Source organism: Vulpes lagopus, chromosome 23, assembly GCF_018345385.1.
Source record: "Vulpes lagopus strain Blue_001 chromosome 23, ASM1834538v1, whole genome shotgun sequence".
NCBI classification, from domain to species: domain Eukaryota; kingdom Metazoa; phylum Chordata; class Mammalia; order Carnivora; family Canidae; genus Vulpes; species Vulpes lagopus.
Window position 1 is genome coordinate 41,464,114 of NC_054846.1, and position 19,545 is coordinate 41,483,658.

A 19,545-nucleotide genomic window follows, 5' to 3' on the forward strand; every position below is an offset into this window, starting at 1 on the left:
GATTTTGGTCTGCTTAATTTACAAATGAATTATGTGAGTCTCTAATTTCAGGTACCCTTACTCTTTTCAGTAATAAAGAGAAACAGAAACAAAACTAACATCTGGTTTACAATAAAGCACCAAGTACTTACACAAATTCTAGTTAGAAAGTGACCAAGATCCAGTAAACCTCCCAGTAGCACAGGCGTAATAACAGATCAAGAATAAACATGCCCTGGGATTTTGTCTACTTTTTTTTTTTTTAAAGCTAGTGTGATTCTGAATAGCCAATTAAACCCTCCTCTAAGTTTATTAACCTATAAAATGGGTATAATTATATCGTTCTTATTACTAGGCAAGGTTATGGTAAGGGACCTTGAATGAAATGTTCAAGAAAGAAAATGATAGAACTCCTCATTGATGAGGGAACAGAAGGCTAGCTGAGGACAAAGCACAAGCTGACACCCCACAAACAACCCCTACTCCCCACCCAGGTGGGATATGTGTGACATTCTCAGGCACTCCTGGCTGCCCTAAAGGAAAGGGAAAGAAAAACTAATAGTTAACTTATAGAGATTATAGCCCTGTAGACATAAGTCTCCCTCAGTTTACAAAATGTCTTAGTGATTTACAAGAAAAGCATTCTTATCAATGACCTAACTTCTGGAAGGAAACTCCCAACTACCTTAACGTTAATGCTTTACTAAAGGGAAAAACAACCTTAACTTGACAATGGCAAGGCCTCCAATATCTGGTAGGTCCTCTTTAGCATACAAAAATTCCTTTGAAGGCCTCCCTTTTCCTTACCTGCCCCAACTCCTAAGCAAATAATCAGCCACCCCTCACAGCTCACAGGCAGCTCTTCCTGCCTGCGGTCCTGTCCCATGCTTTAATAAAACCACCAATTTGCACCAAAGACATCCCAAGAATTCTTTCTTGGTAGTCAGCTCCAGACCTCAGCCAAACCTCATCTATATTCCAAAACTACATCATTATTACCAAGATGTGGTAAAACATCAAATTCATTTCCCTAAGCTATTTTGCATTTGTATAGTTTTAGCAAATACCATTTAGAACAGAGGCACTTTATGGGTATAACATAAAGAATGACCCTTTTTACTTTTAAGATAACAGAAAGGAGTTAAAAATTAATGTCACAACTCTTACAAATAACACTTAAAATTATCTCTAGAGAACTTATCAAATTCAACACCCAAGAAACAAAAAATCCAATCATGAAATGAGCAGAAGACATGAACAGAAATTTCACCAAAGAAGACATAGACATGGCCAACAAGCACATGAGAAAATGCTCCGCATCACTGGCCATCAGAGAAATACAAATCAAAACCACAATGAGATACCACCTCACACCAGTGAGAATGGTGACAACAAGGCAGGAAACAACAAAGGCTGGAGAGGATGTGGAGAAAGGGGAACCCTCTTGCACTGTTGGTAGGGATGTGAACTGGTGCAGCCACTCTGGAAAACTGTGTGGAGGTTGCTCAAAGAGTTAAAAATAGACCTGCCCTACGTCCCAGCAATTGCACTGCTGGGGATTTACCCCAAAGATACAGATGCAATGAAAAGCTGGGACACCTGTACCCCGATGTTTATGGCAGCAATGTCCACAATAGCCAAACTGTGGAAGGAGCCTTGGTGTCCATCTAAGATGAATGGATAAAGAAGCTGTGGTCTATGTATACAAGGGAATATTACTCAGCCATTAGAAACGACAAATACCCGCCATTTGCTTCGACGTGGATGGAACTGGAGGGTATTATGCTGAGTGAAGTAAGCAATCGGAGAAGGACAATCTTCATATGGTTTCACTCATACATGGAATATAAGAAATAGTGAAAAGGATTATAAGGAAAAGGAGGGGAACTTGGAAAAATCGAGACTCCATAACTCTGGGAAATGAACAATGGGTAGTGGAAAGGGAGGTGGGCAGGGGGATGGGGTGACTGGGTGACAGGCACTGAGGGGGGCACTTGAGGGGATGAGCACTGGGTATTATACTATATGTTGGCAAATTGAACTTAAACAAAAACAAATGTAAAGATATGTATATATATAATTACATATATATAATTTATATATTTATATATATAAATATACATATTTATATATATTACATATATATAATTTAAAATTAGTGAACATGATTATGTCTACCTCAACCATACAGGAAACTGTATGGAGTTTTCATTCCATAGATTTTTTTTTGTCTCTATGAAGTAACCATTTAGAAAGCCCTCTAGATACTGTAAAAATACAAATATTTCTGAATGTTTTTAAATAGTTAATGACTAGATGAATGAATGAGTCATTCTTGCCTAAGATTTTTATTACTGCAGCCAAGATTTTCCTGTACAGCATGTAGTAACACCTGTGCTCAAAACTGAGTTATAAACATGAAATTAAACCTGTAATTTGCTAATTCTTTAAATCTCCTTTTCTAAAAACATTTCAAAATTCTATATATAGAAGGATAACTCTTTAGATTGATCTGTCCCCACAGAAGTTCTAATCTGAAGGGAAAACATTTGACCTTTGAAGGATGGAGGAAGAGTTCTAGGACCCCAAAATCACTGATTCACTCCTTCATCATTCAATAGACTAAGCCCTCACTCTTGGTCATTTTTTTAGGCACTTGAGGATAGAGGGAGAAATGAGATAGATAAAACCTTTTGCACAGGCCACTTCTTATATATATATATATATATATATATATATATATATATATATATATATATATATATATATGATATATATTGTCCTTATGTTTCTACCATCATATTTACCAACACACACTTTTTCAAAGGCAGAGGTACTTTCTAATTAACTGTGTACTATGAAAATAACAGCCATTTAGAGAATAAAGCTTCCATTCCACCTTTCTTCTACATTTTATTTTAGAATTGCTATGTAGACAAAGCATTGGCCAGTATCGTATAACATAATTCATAGAAGAGATATGGCATTTTTCCATTTAATTTGAACTTGTGTAGAACCTCAATTAAAGAAACAAATCTAATGACTACCCTGATCAGATTAAGAGATAAGGAAACCCTGCATATCAAAAAATAAGTGTCATTTACATCTGATTTATCACATTAATGTAGTAGAAAACCAAAACTACCCAATACAGCAAAAAGAAAAAAGTATGTGTGTATGTAGATATTTGATTTGATTAAATAAGGGACAGTAAATATATATATATATATATTTACATACACACATACTTTTATATATATATATATATATATATATATATATATATATATATTTACTGTCCCTTATTTAATCAAAGAGAACAGTAGCAGTCTCTTTATATTCTAATATGTAAGATATTTTCAATATAACTTAATAAATATTGCTCCATGACACTAATTCTAAATTACAGTTCAAGTAAAGATTAAGTGGTTCTATATTACCCTAAAAATGTACCGCAAACCTGAATAAGAACAACTGTAAAGCTATCTCTCTCCTTTTTCAATGAAAGAAGAAAAAACTTAGGGGATACAGGAAATGACTCCATTTGTCCTTGTCCTTGTCCTTAGAAAGATACTTGATCTATTACACCACAAATTCTTATGAGGAAACCAGAGAAGTATGGATTAAATCAAACTCCTTTAATACTGATACCAAATTAACTAAAGAAAATCAAATACACAAGGCAATTATTGATGGTTCAGCATCAATTCTGAGGTGTTGTCCACAAGGATTACTTAAGAATCATTCTCAAGTCAATACATCCATAAATTTTATTAATGAAAGACAAACAGAATAGGCATATGAAGGATAAATAATATTTGAAATGATTTTAAGCTTTCAAATGAAAAAGGATTAAAAAGGAAACAAATGGTACTGGGGCAAAGAAAATACATTAAATTTTGCCATTATGTAGAGTGCCTGGGTGGCTCAGATGGTTGAGCATCTGACTCTTGGTTTCAGCTCAGGTCATGATCTCAGGGCCATGATCTCAGGGGAGGAGGACTGAGCCCTGTGTAGGTTTCCATGCTCAGTGGGGAATCTGCTTAAGGTTCTCTCCCTCTCCCTTTGCCCCTCCTGTGGTTCTCTCTCTCTCTCTCAAATCAATAACTCTTTAAAAATAAAATAAATTTTGCCATTATCTTGCAAATTAAGTTTATTAAATTTTAATTAATTTTGAAAAAAATCTATTGACAAAACTCATTGAGAACCTTGAAAAGGTTAAATCTCTCAGTGATTTTTCTACAAAAGATTTACTATTTGCAGAAAGTAGCAAGTTGAAGGACAAAAGTCTTCATTTTCATGGTCTATTTATTGAAGAATATATATGGATTTCAATTCTCTGCTTTTAAGAAATGGTATTAACTTTCTTTTTTAAAAGATTTTATTTATTTAATCATGAGAGACACACACACACACACACACACAGAGAGAGAGAGAGAGAGAGAGAGGCAGAGACACAGGCAGAGGGAGAAGTAGGCTCTCTGCAGGGAGCCTGTCATGGGACTCCATCCTGGGCCTCCAGTATTACGCTCTGGGCTGAAGATGGCACTAAACCGCTGAGCCACTGGGGCTGCCCTGATGTTAAACTTTCTTATGAGATCTTTGATACTAGTGACAGAAAAGTTATTAGGGAATATTGAAGCAATAAAGTTTTACTTAAGATTTGTTTAACCGCCATGCAAATAATAAGAAAATGCTGGTACCTATGTTATATTCAATAGCATTGTCTCATTTTGGGAAACGCTACTCCATGACACTTTGTAACACTGGAAATTATTAAAATATTATTGTTTACCAAAACCATCTCTTCTTCATGCCTATGTAGAATACTGTTCAGTAACATGTCAGTGAATATGTAGGAATCTATGAAATGTAGAGGAGTACTGCTATAACAACATGATGTTGATTTTCTTTGATGATCAAAGTAGACTATGGACATAACACTCTCAGTGTTAATGAAATCAGCCCCATATTACTATAATAGCATATATCGTTATCTCTAAGAGGTCAATTCAACATTCTTCTATGAAGATATGGAGATTTGTTAGAATACTAGTTGTTTTAAAATACATTAATTTAAAAATTGGTCCTAATGAATTTTTAAAAAGACTTTTATATATGGAGAAGAAAATAAATTGAGTAGATTTCATTAGAACACAAAGAGCACTGTTGTATTAATAAATGAAAAAGAAGAGTTTAAAATGAAGATCTCAATTTTAACTGAAAGTATATAGTTCTAGTGAGTTATTAGATTGCTCTCATATAGTTTAAAGATTCCTTTATTACAAAGTTTTAATTAGCAGGAGCAGGACGAATTAGTGTTGTCAGAAGTTGAAAGCTACATTTACTGCATTTGCTAGAGCATTTCACTGAAGCCCTTCCTAAGTCTGAACTATCCCAAGATAACTCCATGGTGAAAGGTTGACATGCAGAGGTAAGAGCCATGCCATTTCTGCCCTTAGTGGAACCCACCTGAGACCCACCTGGATATGGTCAGGAGGATAGTAAGATAGTAGGATAAATTGTTTATTATATAACGCAAAGGCAGTCATTTGCTCAAAATAATTTTGTGTGAAAAATAAGCCCTGTGAAATATATTGAACAATGTCCTTATATTTTTATTTATTATTTTGTGCATAAAAAATGCAAAAATAAAGAAAAGGAGATGAACTGTTTAAATGATGTCTAAAATAAACAGCATGACATCATATGTGGCAATATATTATCTATTTCCCTATTTTTGTCAAATGCTATAAGCCAAGAATAATAACAATAAAACAATAATCCTAAATTGCAGATTCAGCTTAGGGGCACCAAAACTGGCCTGATTTGAAGGAAGACAAAAGATTCTGTATTTAATCATATAACATAAGAATAAAAATCAGTTGATCAATTAAGTTGTTTGAGAAAATGCTATTAAAACCAAACTCAAAGACTCTAGTCTGATGAGGGCCAGGTCACTCTGCTGTTTTTGAGAATCATTCATAAAGCTGTCTAACTTTCCAAGAAATGCGTAAGAGCAATGATTAGGTGAAAGGGGAGATTTAAGGTGTAATGGAAAAACATACAAAGCTAAGACTCTTGTGACAGAAACACAATAGAAAAATGTTAATATGAGAACAGTTTGCTTGTAAGTATACATCTTTTTCTTAATCTGTATATTGAAATCAAATATGCATCAGCATTTTCATTTGAAATTGATATAAAACATAATTTTTATGTTCTTTCAACAGCAAAATACTACCAACGGTTAATTGTTCTTTGAATGGAAGAAGTACAAAATTCCCTAATAGTTGCTGCCCCCTAATGGTCAAATACTTGAGCAATTTATCTGATGAACATACGCCCCAGTCTTTAGCTGTACGTGCATCATGTGCACTTGCACACACGTATATTTAATTTACAAGTTACGGTATGTTAGCCATCACACAAAATCTGGAAACTACGTTATGAGACAAAGTGCTAACCTTTTTTAAACATCTAAAACTGTGATGTTTTTAATACATGCAAATAAAAATTTTGTTTAGGAGAGCTATTGTTTTTGTTATTTCAAGATGGGCTGCTAAATTTATATTATGCACCCTCTAGGAATCCTCCCTTGCTTGAAATACCCTTTTGTTTATAAACATCTTTTGTTATAAGCATTGGGGATATATGGATTCCCCTAGATATTATTCTGTGAGAAAATATTCTATATTGAATAATGTGAATCAAGCAATGTTAAATGTGTTTGTTTACTTTGGCCTCTTGAGGTTTTACCGATCTTCAGTGTGAGTCTCCAACAGACCAATAATACATGTAGGGCTTCCTAATCTTGCTTGATCTCCCATGCCTCTATGAAGCATACTGTGGGTTTAATGTTCTAGGAACACATGTTCAGAATGCACTAGGTAGTAATCTGATAAGGAAGTAGCATGAATTAAGTAAATATAAACCAATAGCTTCTCATATAATGTTTAACCAATGCAATAAAATCCACAAGCAGAGTGAACTATCTTATGAACACACTGAAGATGTTCTTACCTTCTGGAGGAGTGAATACTGAAATATTTGATTTGGGTCCAATTCCTGCACTGGTCTCAGCGGCAACATATACATCATACACTGTAAATGGTGTTAGGTTAGTGAACGCAAACTTGAGGTCTTTTGTGCTATTATCCAAAATCTGACCTGCAAAAAGCAAAATATATTTTGCTTTTCAATTTTGAATTATTTTCTCATCAAGCATGTGATCATTCTCACATTTAAGTAGAGAGTCAAGAACAGCAATTAATGTTTGTTATTACAATTCTAAGATATTACAATTACAATTATTACAAGGTTCAAACATTTAGCTTAGTGGTACATTGATATCAGGCTAATCAAAACAATGGAAAGAACATGAAAATCTTCTAATATTCCAAATAACTCATTAAATCATAAAGCCCTATCCAATTACCACATTATTTTTTTTTAACATTTTTAAAAGGAAAACCTTATATTTTGCTAATAGTAAAATAGTGACAGTATTTTATACATAAATCCAGTCAATTAAAATGCTAAACATTCTCATTATCTTCTATAAAAAAACATATTTAGAAAATATTTGTAGTTCATCTTCTGAGCAAAACTCCTTAAAAGTCCATTATTGAAATTCTTTTAATCCTCGACTTTGTCTCTGAAAAATTCTTTCATCTCTCCCTGTAGCTGAAACCTGGCTCTCCCCTAAAAACACAGCTTCTGTTCCCTGCAACCACTTCCAAATGGTCTAATTTTTCCCACAATCATCAAGTGACTAGGCCTTCTGGTCTGGTATGTGTTTTCCCAGCACCTCAGGGCCTAGTCTTAGGTCCTTTGTCCCACACCTCCCTCTTTACAAAAGTTCACAATTTTTGATTTCATGTCATGGATGGCCTCCACCAGCCCTTCTTGTTGCAGTGATGGATCTTCTAGGCCCAGGGTTACTCACCCTCATTCTGGGAGGTTTAGTGCCTGTTTCAATGTCACTGCTCTCAGTGCTACCATCTTAATTTGTGGTGATTTCAGTATCTTTAGAGATAATCCTTAAAACAATCCCAGCTTTCTTCAAATAATCTAACCCATCACCCTATCTCAGCCACTCCCATAGACATCGCCTTTACCAGTAACTGTGAATCTTTCATGATCTCAATTTCATGCCACTGTCTCTGACCATTCCTTCTTAACTCCTATTCACTTATTCTAGGACCCTGAAGCAACAATTCATTAGGTTCACTGGGACCTCCAATTCATTGATCTTATTATCTATTTTATTTTATTCTGTTTAGTTTGGTCCCTCACCACTTGGTTTCCATTCTTTATCTAGCCTCAATGGCACTGTCAATTATAATCACAACTTTCACAGGAGCCTTCAATTCCATTGCCCTTCTCTTGTTGAAGGGAGCTGGAGAAAATCACAAATCCACTCTAACTGATATCACTTTATACACTACCACACCTCAAATGAGCCCTAAATTTTGCCTAGCCCCCTACTCAACTTCTGTGGCCCAAACAGTCTCTACTCTTCTGTTTTCTTTCTTTCATAGAACAATAGGATCTCAAATTAGGAAAGAATTTTAAAGTTTACTTAATTGACTTCCAGAAATACATTATTTGAACCCCTCAAAATATCTGACAAGTGGATGTCTAGGTCCTGCTTGTTCACAAAGATGGAGAACTTGCTACATTATGAAGTTGCCTATATTATTTTTAGAGAGTTCCAATTATTAGAATGTATTCCTTGTTCTAAGCAGATATATGATCAAATATAACTGAAGTTCATTGTTCTTCATAAATATATTTGCAGTTAGAGTAAATCAAGTCCTTTTGTTCAAGCATTTGAAGACATGTACGTCCTCTAACACCTCTCTTCTTAGGAGTTATCTCATTCTCTCAGCTTCTCCTCATGAAATAGGGAACTTGGACAATGTTTTGCCATCTGTATTCGTATTTATGATTTTAAGCAAAAAGTTCAAAGAGTCTCACCTCCCTTATTACTTTTCTATTATTTGCTTCAATTTAGGATCTTATAAAAAAGATCATGATACTTTTAAGGAGTTTGATAGTATTAACATATTTTGCATAATTCTTACTCCAAAAGAGAAGCACAAAACTGATTGAGACTTACCTGATGGTCCATATAATTCAACTCTATAACTAAATTTCCCTGTTACCACATTTGGTGGGTCCCATGAAATTGAAAAGGACTTCCCTGTAATGTTGCCTGTTACACAATTTTGTGGTGGTCCTTCAGGCACTAAAATGGTTATAGAAAAAAAATGAATAAATAATATATACTTAAAATAAATGAACATATTATTGCATATATACAATAAAACACAAAGTCAGAAGGAAAATAAAATGTCACATTATGAGCAAATGTTTTTTTAACTTAGGAAAGGAAAAATGAATGAACTGAAGAATTTAAATAAGACAATAAAACATGCTGGATCATCAGATAAACTACTTATTTACAACAGTTACTAGTTTAATTTGATGCTGTATATGACTGCGTAAGGTATTTCATTCTCATTCCAATATTGTTTCTTGCACAGTTACGTTGTCCTGATGGATACTTATGTATTTAATTCAACCAGGCCTGGGCATCTGCCTTGAAAAATGCTCTCCCTCTGGTGGACACTGGTAGAGGGTCAGGGAATTAACTCCACCTACATCACCTTATTGGCAAGGATCCTCACTTTCTTTATCAATATTTGTATTTGGTTCCCAGAGGAAATTTATAACCTACAGTTAGAAGATTCTGATGTAACATTGGTAACATATAAAACGTAATGACATTTTTAAATAGTCTACTTTTCACAGATATGTTCCTACATTTTATTTTCTTTTGATTGAAGTGAACTATTCCAAATATCTTTCTCAAGCCGAAGTTCTCATCTACTAAATTTCACTTTGTGTTATCCTTATGAAATTATTTTTTGACTATAAAAGAAGTATAGAAAGAGGAAATGGTATGATTTAAAGATGATGATTTATTTATTTATTTTTTTATTTTTTATTTTATTTTTATTTTTATTTTTATTTTTATTTTATTTTTATTTTTTTTTTAAAGATGATGATTTAAATCAAGAAAAAACTTCAAACTTTATATGATGAAATGAAGAAGCTGACAGCTGTCATCAGGAAAAAAAAAAAATAATGTGCTTTAGGGAAGTTATCCTACCAGCAATAATTTCTAGTAACCTCAAAAAATTATCAATCACAACTGAATATCTGATACCACATATTTAGTATAGTATCAGGTCAGTAACCACATAAATTTACATATATATATGTATATATATTCTCATAATTAAATATATAAACACTCATAACTAGAAATGTGTACTCTTCAAACTTAGTAGTAATAACATCTAATTACTCCCATTAAACCCAACACCATCATAAAGGAGGTACTACTGCTGTCTCCATTTTTCACATAGGGAAACTCTAGTGCAATATGTAGTTTACTTTTTAAGTACTATTTTTGTCTGTTACTGAAATGTGAATCACATGATATTTCTTTCACTATAGGTGTTACCTCCACATTTGGTTATAACAGTATAAGTGAGAGGAGGATACAGATGATTATAGGAGATGAAGAAGGGCAGAGATGATTATGAACAATTGCTTAGATCAAAGAACAATAAAAGCTGATCATAGGATTATGGTTATTAGCTCAAGGATGGATTCTTTCAAATCTCCTTTCTCTTTTTAGATGCTTATGTTCGTGCTGTAAAATAATATTGAAATTAAAGATGCTCCAGATGGTATGTCCATGATCTGTTACTGGGGTAGAAAGTTATTGAAAGGGAAGGAAGGTTTTAACAAAAAGATCTATATGAAAACAATGAAAGATTATTTTATAAGTAATTTAATTATTTTTTTCTACATACACAAAAAATGAAACACCATACCTGATTCTGGTGTCCTGACAATGGTACTATCAATATAACCTGCTTCAGTTGTAACAGCAGAAACTTCAAAAAGATATGTTGTATAAGGTCTCAAATGTGTCACTACGAAACTTATAGGCTCTTTCCACACAGAGCTTATCTTACTCCTTGCCAACGTGCTTGAATATGTGGTACGTGATGGAGGTGTAACTCTACCAAGGGTTGGAGAAGGGCTGGTTGTACTCCATAAAAAAGATTCATTATTCTCCTAGTGAACAAAATAAATAACCATTGAAAAATAATATGGTATCTCTTGATGAACATGAGAAGTGTAATTCATTTATTTTTCCTTTATAGCATAAATATCATTCTTAAATTTATGTATATTTGTATGATTCATTAAGATTTAATAGATTATTATCTATTCAATTTACAGACAAATTTGCTAGAGTTTAATTATACCCATTTATGTCTACAGTTTTAGAACAGAATATATTTATTGCATTCTTTATACCTTTATACCTTAATATTTCTTATGAGTAGGATTTCAAAAGGCTTAGAATAAAGGTAAAGCTACCGCAAAATCATTAATAAGAATTTTTAAAATTCATGTTAAAAAGTACAAGAACCAAAGAGGTAAACTATATTCCCTTTTGTGAAATTTCAAGCATAGGACAGTTTCTCAGTGGCACTATCTTTTTTTTTCTCATAAATACTCAAATGATAAAGCCAATAGCACATATGTTGCATATGTGTATATGTGCATGTATGTATGTTTATGTGCACATTAGAAATACATCCTAACTTTATTTTATTTATTTATTTTTTTAATTTTTTTTATTTATTTATGATAGTCACAGAGAGATAGAGAGAGGCAGAGACACAGGCAGAGGGAGAAGCAGGCTCCATGCACCGGGAGCCCGACGTGGGATTCGATCCCGGGTCTCCAGGATCGCGCCCTGGGCCAAAGGCAGGCGCCAAACCGCTGCGCCACCCAGGGATCCCTACATCCTAACTTTAAAAAGGTTTTAATACTTCTATAAATTATTTAAAACAAAAGTAATTTTCTTTGTTTCTCCAGTAATATCACAAAAATCATCCAAATTATTTTTGGAAAAGCATTATTATGGTACTTCCAGGGATTTCCCATAAATGACTAGAGTCATAAATTCTTCATCAAAGACATGCACAGCAAAAACAATCTACTTCCACAACATTACTTTGTTGTCTTCCCTTCCTCTCTTGTCACATGGAAATATTATCTTTTTTTTCCAGTGATATCCTATACTTTCCTATTTCAAGTCTTTATAAAACATCCTCCACCCAAAATACTCCCCTCACATGCTCTCCCTGTCCTTACACATGGCCAATCCAAGAGCCATTAACAAATGTTACTCCTTCCATGAAGTCTCTTCAGAGCTCCCTGCAGGATTTTTATACCTCTTGAATTCTCAGACCCTTCTCTTATTCTACCTTGAATATAGCCAATTGTGTATAACATGATACTATACCTAACACTACAAGTAATCAAACGGCTAATAACCACTGTGGTTTAAAAAGTTTCCATATACTGGAAACTTCGCTCACCTAAAGTTTTTGAGACATAGAAAGTCTTCCACAATACTTACATTACATTCTGGCAATTTCCCAGTCAAAATGTCTTCTACTCTGATGGAGACATCTTCCACTACTATCCCACTTCTGGCATGCTTGACACTAATCTTGAAGCTGGTTATTTTGCCATTTGGTTGCCAAGGTAAATACCAAATCAGGTTTACTGCAGAATAGTTAAAGGCCTCAACTGTGAGATTCACCACTTTTCCTGGAGCTGGGAAAGTGAGAGAGATTGCAGGAAAGGAGAAAATACTATTATAAAATTTAGAATGGCATTTATATAATGTTGGGGTGTTTTATTTCTCATATTATATAAAATTAAATATACTCTCTTAGAAAAAAGATCTACTCAGGCAAGACTTTTTGAAGTATATTTAGTTAATTTTGCCTAAGATAAAGAACTGGAATTTGAGCTCATAGAGTTGTGGTTAAGAGGGAAATAAGTTAACTTTAGCATTATTTATCTAATGGATCCATGGGTGAACTATTTCAAAATAAGTCTGAAAAATATCCAATCAACAGTTATTTGTGAATCTACAAACAAATTTGAATAACAAATCCCCTCCTAAAATATTTTGGAATTATACAGATTCCTTAGATAATGAAGAAGTGGCAAATTGAAACAATTATTCAACCATTTATACCAAAGAGCACATTTCTGGAATGTATGTAAATATCTAGTGTCTAATATAAAGTGAATAGCACCCAACTGGTTGTGATTATGATATTTTGAGTTTTATACACCCTCAAAATCAAATTTCACCGAATTCACGATACTTTATTATCAATTATTGATAAATGGCAATAACAATCTATATGCTAGGGGCACCTGAGTGGCTCAGTTGCTTGGGCATTTGCCTTCAGCTCAGGTCATGATCTCCTGGGATCAAGCCCTGTGTAGGGCTCCCTGCTCAGAAGTCTGCTTCTTTCTCTGTCCCTCCTCTTGCTCATGTTTTTTCTCTCTTGCTTGCTCACTCTCTCTCAAATAAATAAATACAATCTTTCTTAAAAAAAGATATGCTATTCTAGCTATTCTAGCTAGGATGAGACAAACATGAAGCCAGAATGAAAGAATATTATGCCCATTAATTTGAAGGTAAGTTATGCAAAACTGACAAAGTAGAGTAAGATCCTTTAGCATTTAGAACAAACCTGATAAATCACTACTGAAAGAAATAAAAACAAAACATGGTGGTAAATCAATTTAAGTGATAACAGAGGTGTCTACTATTAAGATACCAAATAATAAGAGTTTAAATGTACATTGTACAGAAGCATACCAAAATATGATTTGTAAGTTATATAAATATGTAAATTATATAAGGAACTTAGGTTCTGGGAATGAGGGTTGTATATGAATATGAGTTAAACCAGAGAAACTAGGACAATTAAGGATAGCTGAGTTTTAATGAGAAAAATATAAAATAATTTAGAAGGATGATTAATCATTTATAATGAATGGAATGTTAGATGGAAATTTTTTCAAGGAAAACTCATCAATGTAATTATTTAAAGCTTAAGAAGGAAGGACAATGACAATATAACTCTCTGACACTAAATATTTAACACTTCAATTTCTTTTGGATGGATAAAATATAATAAAGAAAAATATTAAAAGGTTAAATATATGATGCTATGAAATTATGAATTAAAACTTTTATCATGAATCTTTTAAAACTGAATATATTTGATATATAACTGTATAAATTTAAGGTATGATTTGATACATTTCCATATTGTATTATGACTGCCATTGTAGTGATATTTAGTACTTCTACCATATTACATAATTATAATAACACATTACATAACTATAATATTGCATGGTTGTCTATATTCATTATACTGTGCATCAGATCTCTATGGCTTATTTATTACTTGAGTCAAGTTTGTACCCATAAACAAAATCTGTCTCATTCCCCCAACCCATCCTCTGGTAACCACCACCATTTTACTTCCTCAGTGAATCCTAATCATCCTTTAAATACCTTATTTGGTATATAAACTATCCATATGTTTATAAGTATGCCTGATATACATACACACATACACACATTAAATATGTACATGCAAAAGACAAATTACAGGCAAGCTAACACATTTTCAAATGAGCCTCAATAACACTCACAGGGAATTACTCAAGTATAGAGAAATTTGAGTTTATAAGGTAACCAACATTCATTAAATGCATGATTTTAAAATATTCAAGAAGTGCCCCCAAAATATTAAATACATACATAGAAAGTAATTATGTTGAACATTTAATGAAAAAACAGTATTTTTTTATTAACTTGCTTTAAAATTTTTGTTTCAATTAAATATTTCTGTTTGTGTGTTCCTTTTGTGACTTTATGGTGTCTGAATAATCATCCTGGCTCTCTTCTGTAGTTGGTAGGTCTTTCCCTATCTTGAATATTCTAGTTTCTAATTCTGGAGTTTTATGTGCCAAAACCTATTATTTCTTGATATTCATGGAGTGAATTTATCCATCTTGATCCAAGTTAAGGTTTGACACTGTAGTATCAAAAATTTCTATTTATAAAGTCATTTCATCTTTCAGATAAGTGTCTTCCAACACTTTGAGACTAGTAACATGCACATATTTGTATAGCTATGTGAAGGTGTCTACAACTTTTCAAAGTACACCCTATGCAAAGTATACATTTACTGAACCAGAAAGGAACTTCATAAATCTTTTTGCATTTCTAAAGATCCATCAAGTTGAAAATGGAGGGCATTCTATTAAAGCCAAAATAAATTCAATGTGTTTACCTGAAACAATGCTGAATGGGAAGTTAAGAAGTTGAGATTTTTGTGCTTATGGATGCAATATTAATTCAGAATGGTATAATTAGTTAACTTTTATACTCTAAGAGTATTTTTATTCATGAGGAAAGGAATTCCTTCTGATTTGACCATAATAAATATAGTTTATTTATTCTATTGAACTAACATAATAAATATATATTTATTATAAGTTAACATTTATACTCTTCCTAAGAGTATTTTTATTCATGAGGAAAGGAATTCCTTCTGATTTGAACATAATAAATATAGTTTATTTATTCTATTGAACTAACCCTTAAATTTGGGTTCTTTTAAAAAAAACCCTTACATTTGGGTTCTTTTAAAAAGGGACACTTGGGGAGAAAATTACAGAACACTGATGCAATTAAATTTAGATTTACATTTTTACCACTTTACATTTACAAAAAAAAAAAAAAAAGGAAAGATAGGGACAAGAGAAATTATATAATTCTACAATTTGCCCAAAAACACACAACAAATAAGAAACAGTGAGACACCCAAGACAAAATTATTTAATATGTCATTCAAAAATTATTCCAATTAGCTTCCCTAAAAACTGAAAAAATAAGTGATAATTTTTCTTTTATATCCCGCTGAATATTTGATTTTGAAATGATAGTTTTCCCACTTGAATTTTAGTTGTATAAATAATTTGAGAGTCAATCTGCTCAAAATCAACAAGAGTAATTTAAACCTCATAAACCATTAATTTCTAATTTTAAATAAACTCCTGAATTTTCTCTAACTTCCTATGGAATAGGACATATTTTCACATACTTCTTTAGATAAAGTCACAATAAAAACTGGGCCACAAAGCTTGATGCATATTTTTTAACATGAGTCATTGCATTATCCTCTCTAGATACACAGGGCCCATTTCAATTTATCCCTTTGGGATAAAGTGGTTCACTGGAAGATTTTTATCTTTTAAATATGAGAACATTTATAGTTGTAAAATGTTTATAGAACATTTACTATAAAAATTATAGAATTTCTTTTTATAGCACTTGTCACTAACCTGACATATTACTCAGTAACTCATTTACTTTAGCCTACAAGAATGTAAGTTCCACAGAAAATATTTGTTGTTGAATGGAGATGCCATTATTTATTCAATCATCTTGCACTTATTGGTTCTAACTTTTTGCTATTATGTATAGAGGAATTGTTAAATAAATAAAAGCACCTCCATTCACTAGCTTATTTTTATCACAAAGCTTATGTTCTACTAGGCTGATATATACAATAAAAAATAACCAAGTAAATGTGTAATGCATCAAGCTGATCCAATGACCAAAGAGAATTTGTTAGGACTAGAAATGAACAGGAGAAAATAGAGGTTATTTTAGGTATAATTAGGTATGGTATAATTAGGTAAGGTATAATTAGGAATGTTAATGTGAGATTTGAAATAACTAGGGGAGAGAGACAGGGCTATTGAGTGAAAGAGTATTCCAGTTACAGGAAACAGCAAATGCAAGGGCCTTTTGATGGAAGATAGGTGTAGGTGGTAGATTTGGAGGGAAGGAAGAAAAGTTAGAGATGGATCAGAGAGGGAAAAGAGCATTCAGAGTGCTGTGGACCATGGGAATGACTTACAGTCTTCTCCTGAATAAGATAGAACCATACTAGGAAGAGAGAAGTAATATAGTCTGGCTTATATTTCATTTCAAAAGATGATGTAGCTCTTGTGGAGAGGGGGAACTGTGGATAGGTAAGCTGGAAACCAGAAAACCAGTAAGGAGACTTTTAATTGTTCAGGCAAGAAGTGATGATAGATCAGAGTGATTTGCAATTAGAGTGAGATTCAGGATGCATTTTGATGTAGTTTTGGCAAGATTTGCTGATAGAAAAAAAAAAAAAGATTTGCTGATAGACTATACTATGAGAAAGAGGCATCAATGATACACCAAGTTCTTTCCTCTCCATCATTGAAAGAAGGGAGGTATCTTAAATTGGTTTGGTAATGACTACATGTTGTGGAATAATATAACTATAAAAATCCATATTTCCAAAAGTCCAATGTCATAAAAATGCATATGATTTGATATTAACAGGAAAAGGTGGGATATAAACTTGCATAGATGGCATAAGCCTACTTGCATTAGTACATAGTCATATAGACACATATATATGAGAGAAAAAAGGACCAGCTGGGAATGCATCAAAATGGCAACGGAGTTTTTATATGACAAGGCCATGGATAATTTTTACTGTTTCTTATTTTTTCAAAGCTTTTTTTTAAGATAACACTTACTGTTTTTATAATCAGAAAGAACAATATATATTTTAATGAATAACTATCCAAGAGGATTCTAAAAGTAATTGGATGGCCATGCTGTTGAAAATTTTATAGATTTTAACACCATTATTTGGTTAATATAGCTATTTATCTTAAATGCCAAAAACTTATAATTAAGTTAATTTAGAATAAATGATTTAGGCAAATTACCACTTTCTGCAGTTTGGAAAAGAAATGGGTCACTAAACACTCCAATACCAGCACTGTTTTCAGCAGCAACCTAAAATAGACCGAAAGAATTATGTTCAAACTTTTTACTCTCTAATTAAACAGAATCTGAAACAATAAAATTTTGACTTGTTGATAAGTTTAATGGCAAAGATACTTTTTCCTTAATTTCTGCAATATTCGCAAAGCATAAAGCACACATGGAGCTATTCCATATTTCCATTTTCCTTAAGGGTGTATTTGCAGCATATTTTGATTCAACAGGTTTCTTAAATTCCTGATGGAAAAAATTAATAGTCAAGTTTTATAGTCAATTAGTAGTTATAATAGTAACAGTTACTATTTGTGGGCAACTTTTATGTACCAGGAACTCTCCTAGAAATTTTAAATATCTCATTTTGTCCACATAATCAAAACATAAGGTGTTCTTTTTTTTTTAACATAAGGTGTTCTTAACAGCATTTTATAAATGAGGAGACTGATTTAAACAAGTCAAGTACCTTGCTTGAGTCATACAGAAATAAGTTGTAGAACCAGAATCTATTGAAGTCATGCTTATTTCTAAAGTTCAACTCCTTTCCATTATATTTACCTGATACCAGACACTATGACTATTTCTGTAACAAATACAAGACCATGTTTATGGTATCTGGCTTGAGAGTTTACAATCTAACCAAATACATACTCAAGAAAAAAATTTTAAAAATGAGTATAATCAGTGAAACTAAGTATTCTGAATTTAAAAAATAGAAAAATTCTTTTTGACTCAGATAGTCTAGTCAAATAGCCTAGAATAAGCAGAGAAAATATCCTTATTGAGCTCAAGACTCTTATGCTCTTCCAAATGCCATAAATGGAGTCTGAAAACCGTATTTAAATTGAACTCCACCAATTCCCAAATGAGTAGTTGTAGGTAATTTACTTAGCCCTGTTCTAAGTCACATTTTCCTTCTCTTTAAAATGGGAATAACAATATATCTATGTCATAGAATTGTTCTAAGGACTAATTGAAATAACACATGTAAAGTACTTAATAGGATTTTCCCCAGACCATGTAGATTTGATATCTACAATTGAAGATATCAATGTACTGCACCAAATACCCTTCGGAATTCTGCAATGGTTAACATTTATTTGAACAGCGTAAAGGTCACAACAATGATTTATAAAGTATGAGATTAAAAGGAGAATAAGGGCTTCCCAACAGGCCTGAAATAAGAGAATTTAAAGGAATAAAAATTCATACTCCATAAAAATAGATCTAAGCAGAACTCGGTCAGCTAAATTACCTTTCTGTCTTCAACAGCTTGTTATCACATTAAAATTTAATCTTTAAATATCACCTTTACATATCTTTATATATTACTTTAAATAGTAACTTTTACTTATTACCTTCAATATTTTAACATATAAACTAATCTGAATATGTGCTTGTTGATAGAAAATATGCATACTATGTCATTTTTAGATGTCCATTAGAAAAGGTTTCCTACTCTTTACTCATGTTTCTGCAATGAAATAGCCATCATGAATCTTTGACTTTCACCTTGGGTTTGCATCAGTAAAAATTTCCTTTTTACTATTTCTCATATGAGGGATCCCTGCTATTGGGATGCTCTCTAATTCTTACTGTGTGCTTTGATTCCACAAATAGGCATGCTTCCAATAAGGAAACCCCATGCCAGGCAAATTCTCTTTCCCATCATTTCTTACCACCCAGAAAGCCATCTCAGTTATGTCTTATATTTATACAGCTTTTATAGATTCTTTCTCCATATTTAA

At 32.5% G+C, this 19,545-nt stretch overlaps 1 protein-coding gene across 2 annotated transcripts in view; it reads right to left on the bottom strand.

Annotated features, from left to right (window-relative positions):
- Positions 1–19,545, bottom strand: part of PTPRQ (protein tyrosine phosphatase receptor type Q) — a 200,357-nt gene that overhangs the window by 178,244 nt on the left and 2,568 nt on the right. For both annotated transcript variants that reach the window (XM_041738237.1, XM_041738236.1), the window contains exons 4-8: positions 17,746–17,815; positions 12,500–12,699; positions 10,893–11,139; positions 9,104–9,232; positions 7,003–7,149 (exon numbers count right to left, since the gene is read on the bottom strand). In XM_041738237.1, coding sequence (XP_041594171.1) covers positions 7,003–7,149; positions 9,104–9,232; positions 10,893–11,139; positions 12,500–12,699; positions 17,746–17,815 — 793 coding nt within the window. The remainder of the gene's footprint in view (positions 1–7,002; positions 7,150–9,103; positions 9,233–10,892; positions 11,140–12,499; positions 12,700–17,745; positions 17,816–19,545) is intronic.